At 41.3% G+C, this 1,710-nt stretch overlaps 1 protein-coding gene across 1 annotated transcript in view; it reads left to right on the top strand.

Annotated features, from left to right (window-relative positions):
- Positions 1–617: 617 nt before the first annotated feature.
- LOC122258196 (uncharacterized) overlaps positions 618–1,710 on the top strand; it is a 2,420-nt gene continuing 1,327 nt past the window's right edge. The window contains exons 1-2 of the mRNA XM_043023998.2: positions 618–651; positions 1,558–1,710. The exon at positions 1,558–1,710 is cut by the window's right edge and continues 48 nt beyond it. Of these exons, the coding sequence (XP_042879932.1) occupies positions 634–651; positions 1,558–1,710 (171 nt within the window). The 5' untranslated portion in view covers positions 618–633. The remainder of the gene's footprint in view (positions 652–1,557) is intronic.

Genomic DNA, 1,710 nt, shown 5'->3' with positions numbered 1-1,710 from the left:
CGACTGCATGTCCTTTCGTGTTTTCTTTCTACAGTCATAACCGATTGCTTGCAACATCTGCTGCTTGAGTGGAACATCTTACAGAACACGTTTCAGAAATTTTGAATGTTTACATGCCTTCGGACGAAATTCTCTGATAGTAACCCATATAGAAAACGCAATTGATAAAGAATCGCAAATAAAAGTTTTTCTTCTTTTCTTTTTTATAGTATCACACATGTCATGCATCATCTGGATAGACCGTTTTACTAATATTTTTAGAAGAGTAAACAATTTTAGACACAACAACAAAGAAACTCAAACTTTAATGATGGCGACCATGTGCTAACAGCCATATTGCCTGGTTGGAGAAAGTTGGCTTATAGTCTTCACTTTCACACTTTCCATGGTCTATACTTGTCTTGTTTTGTTTATCAAATTTAATCATTTTCCCTCACGACGCCAAGGAATGTATAGAACACCATCTATTTCATAAGTTACACCGATCATATTTATCAAAATTGGTATAAAGGTGAGACTTGAAATCTGAAAAAATATGAATTTGGCAGTATCTGGCAGTCTTAACACGCCATGTATATAAAGCATGACACCTGTGTCCACCTTCAGAATAACGTGAGGAACAAGTGGTTCATCATGACGAGAACAACACTGGTAAGTGTTTTGTGACAGATACATTTCTATTGTTTGTGTGTCAGCGTGTTTCTTCGGGAAAAATACAAAAGAAAGAAAAAAAAGTGTGAAGTTATAGTCATTGAAGCAAATTGTTTATTTCAAGTGCATTGCCTGATGAGATGTTTTATGTGTAGCATTAGTATCAATAGGTTGTATGAAATATAACATAACAAAAAACACAGGAACATTGTGTGTGTGTGTGTGTTTGTGTGTGTGTGTGTGTGTGTGTGTTTGTGTGTGTGTGTTTGTGTGTGTGTGTGTGTGTTTGTGTGTGTGTGTGTGTGTGTGTGTTTGTGTGTGTGTGCAAGGGCTGATCTAGAAATATCCGACTTTTGGCTATAAAATTAAAAGGTTACTGATAAGGTAGAGGAAATTTTTATCCTCTTCGAAGCTGACCTGGCTCTTCGTGCACTTCGCTATGCAATCTTTGCACTACTAAGAACATTCATGGCGGTCTTTTTTTTAAATCATCGTAAGTTACCTCGGCTATTTTGAAGTGGATAGTTTCCTCAATTAATATCATTGTCATCATCGTTATCATCATCATCATCACCAGCACCCTCCTGCTCCTCCTCCTCATCATCATCATCATCATCATCATTACCAGCACCCTCCTCCTCCTCCTCCTCATCATCATCATCATCATTATTACCAGCACCCTCCTCCTCCTCCTCATCATCATCATTACCAGCACCCTCCTCCTCCTCATCATCATCATCATTACCAGCACCCTCCTCCTCCTCCTCCTTATCATCATCATCATCATCACCAGCACCTTCCTCCTCCTCCTCATCATCATCATCCTCATCCTCATCCTCATCACCACCACCATCATCATCATCACCATCACCATCATCTCATCCTCCTTTTTTCCTCAACCCGCAGGTCCTCTTCGCCGCGTGCTTGCTCGGCGTCGTGAGCGCGTTCCCCCAGGGCGGCGGGGGAGGCTACAAGCAACCCGAAGGCTACTTCCAGTACGTCAATGTCCCCGGCCACAAGGAGTACGAGTTCGGGTGGAACCGTGGCAATCCACACCAT

The sequence above is a fragment of the Penaeus japonicus genome, unplaced genomic scaffold (assembly GCF_977035675.1).
Source record: "Penaeus japonicus unplaced genomic scaffold, GWHDUDI00000001_assembly GWHDUDI00000018, whole genome shotgun sequence".
Taxonomy (NCBI): Eukaryota; Metazoa; Arthropoda; class Malacostraca; order Decapoda; family Penaeidae; genus Penaeus; species Penaeus japonicus.
The sequence above is the reverse complement of the archived record's forward strand: the minus strand, read 5'-3'. Positions and strand labels throughout refer to the sequence as shown.